This window comes from Perkinsus marinus, assembly GCF_000006405.1.
Source record: "Perkinsus marinus ATCC 50983 genomic scaffold scf_1104296960440, whole genome shotgun sequence".
NCBI lineage: Eukaryota > Perkinsozoa > Perkinsida > Perkinsidae > Perkinsus > Perkinsus marinus.
The window spans coordinates 70,240-71,895 of NW_003206145.1; the positions used below are offsets into that span (position 1 = coordinate 70,240).

Here is a 1,656-nt window from a genome sequence, read left to right on the forward strand (position 1 = left end):
CTGAGTTCTACATGGAGAGGTCCTCTAACTGTCGTCGACTTGCTGGCACTGCTATGGCATATCTGTTCGAAGGTATACTCCTACCGAATGATTACGGTGGGAAACTACGTGTTTCGGACGACGGTAACTCTATAGAGAATGGTCCGGAGCATTCTAAGCTGGTCTATGCTTCTCTCAAGAACTTGGTACCGGCAAGAGCCTTACAATCTCTCATCTATGACCACTATGAAAAGGGTACTAGAGTTTATCAGGATACCAACGGTGACCTTGTGACCATGCCTGCTAGTACTGATGGCACTGATCAGTCTAAAATCACCCTACGCCGAGCCAAACAGCTAGTTGCTGGTAAGTTCTCATCTAGCTCTAATGACCTCATTCGGGAAGATTGTCCACCACTTCCGCATAGTGAAGAACTCCCACTGTCTCCGAGGTCTAATGGTTCGGCCGGTTCTATCGATTGTCAGGATTCAACAGCAGTCGAAGCCTCTAGTTCGGTGCAGCCGCCAGAAGTTCTAGATAGTGGAGGGACCAGTTCAACACCTTCCAGAGCCGTAAGTTCTACTCCTGATGTTACATCATCCACACCAGGGGGACGTATAAACCTACTTTGAGATTCGGTGTCTCTGTTCGTAGTGATGTTCATCTACGACAAGGTTGGTTGGTGATCTCTACGGCTCCTACCTATCAAGGGCTTGCTTCTGTTGTTGAAGACGCTAACGACTCTGACACGGTTGTCATATGTCCTCTCCGTCTTCAACCTGGTGGTGTTGGTGAGTTGTCTACCATGGACGACGATGTCATTCACGAGGTTCAAAGGAACGAACTAATCTTCGTGACTTCCTCCTCAAGACCCCTTACACGATCACTACTTGAGAAGGTCACCAAGCTGCTCACCCATATAGGGTCTAATTAATAGAGTCTATCCATGTCTACATGCTTATCGGTTTCACTCAGTTATAGTGATCATAACCATCTCGTCTATATATAAATCCGTTTCGTATGCGGTAGAGCATGTATTCACGACTCTATTTTCTAATTAAGATATGTACTATCACATTCATATTGTGATTTGAGCATTTGTCTATTTCATCTAAGCGCGAGTCATGCGCTCTTTACGACACAATACCCGTCCATGGTATGCTTGTACATTTCGCTCGCCATTACGATCTATTTTTAGCTATTTGTCCACCACTCCGTTCATTGGATAAATATGCTGTGATCCAAGATCCACTGCGTCTAAGTCTCTTTTAGTCTCTATAGTTCTAGGCGTCAACTCTATTATGTCTACCCTACAGAAGGATCTCTATTATCCCCTAAGGGATGCTGAGGATAAGGTTCTAACTGAAACTAGAGTTAAGGTCTGGGATAAGAATCCCAAAACTCTAGCTTTCAATGTCGATTCCTTACCCGACCTGAAGGTCTACAAGGCTGATGACAGTTTTCTAAGCGTAGGAAGTCTACTCTTCAGACGTCTATGTGCAGTTCAAGGAGGTTCTGGGTTGAGAGAACTATCGCTACATCATCTACCTTACCTACCTGTAATTTCACCTAAGATCTATAACGACTATGAGACGGCTCTATTTGAAGTTGAACTTATGGACAGTCTATCGGTCAATAAGGTTCTATGGTTATCTATCCCCTATCATCTAAGACAGT

The 1,656-nt window shown here is 44.5% G+C and overlaps 2 protein-coding genes across 2 annotated transcripts; both read left to right on the plus strand.

The window, feature by feature from the left end:
* Positions 1-11: 11 nt before the first annotated feature.
* On the plus strand, positions 12-913 carry Pmar_PMAR014976 (hypothetical protein; the record flags this gene model as incomplete). The annotated part of the gene is made up of 2 exons (XM_002772713.1): positions 12-345; positions 654-913. The coding sequence occupies 2 exons, from the start codon at positions 12-14 to the stop codon at positions 911-913; spliced, it is 594 nt and encodes a 197-aa protein (XP_002772759.1).
* A 367-nt stretch (positions 914-1,280) lies between these two features.
* On the plus strand, positions 1,281-1,503 carry Pmar_PMAR014977 (hypothetical protein; the record flags this gene model as incomplete). Its single annotated transcript, XM_002772714.1, has 2 exons — positions 1,281-1,437; positions 1,469-1,503. 2 exons carry the CDS (start codon positions 1,281-1,283, stop codon positions 1,501-1,503), a joined length of 192 nt encoding a protein of 63 aa, XP_002772760.1.
* Positions 1,504-1,656: the final 153 nt, after the last annotated feature.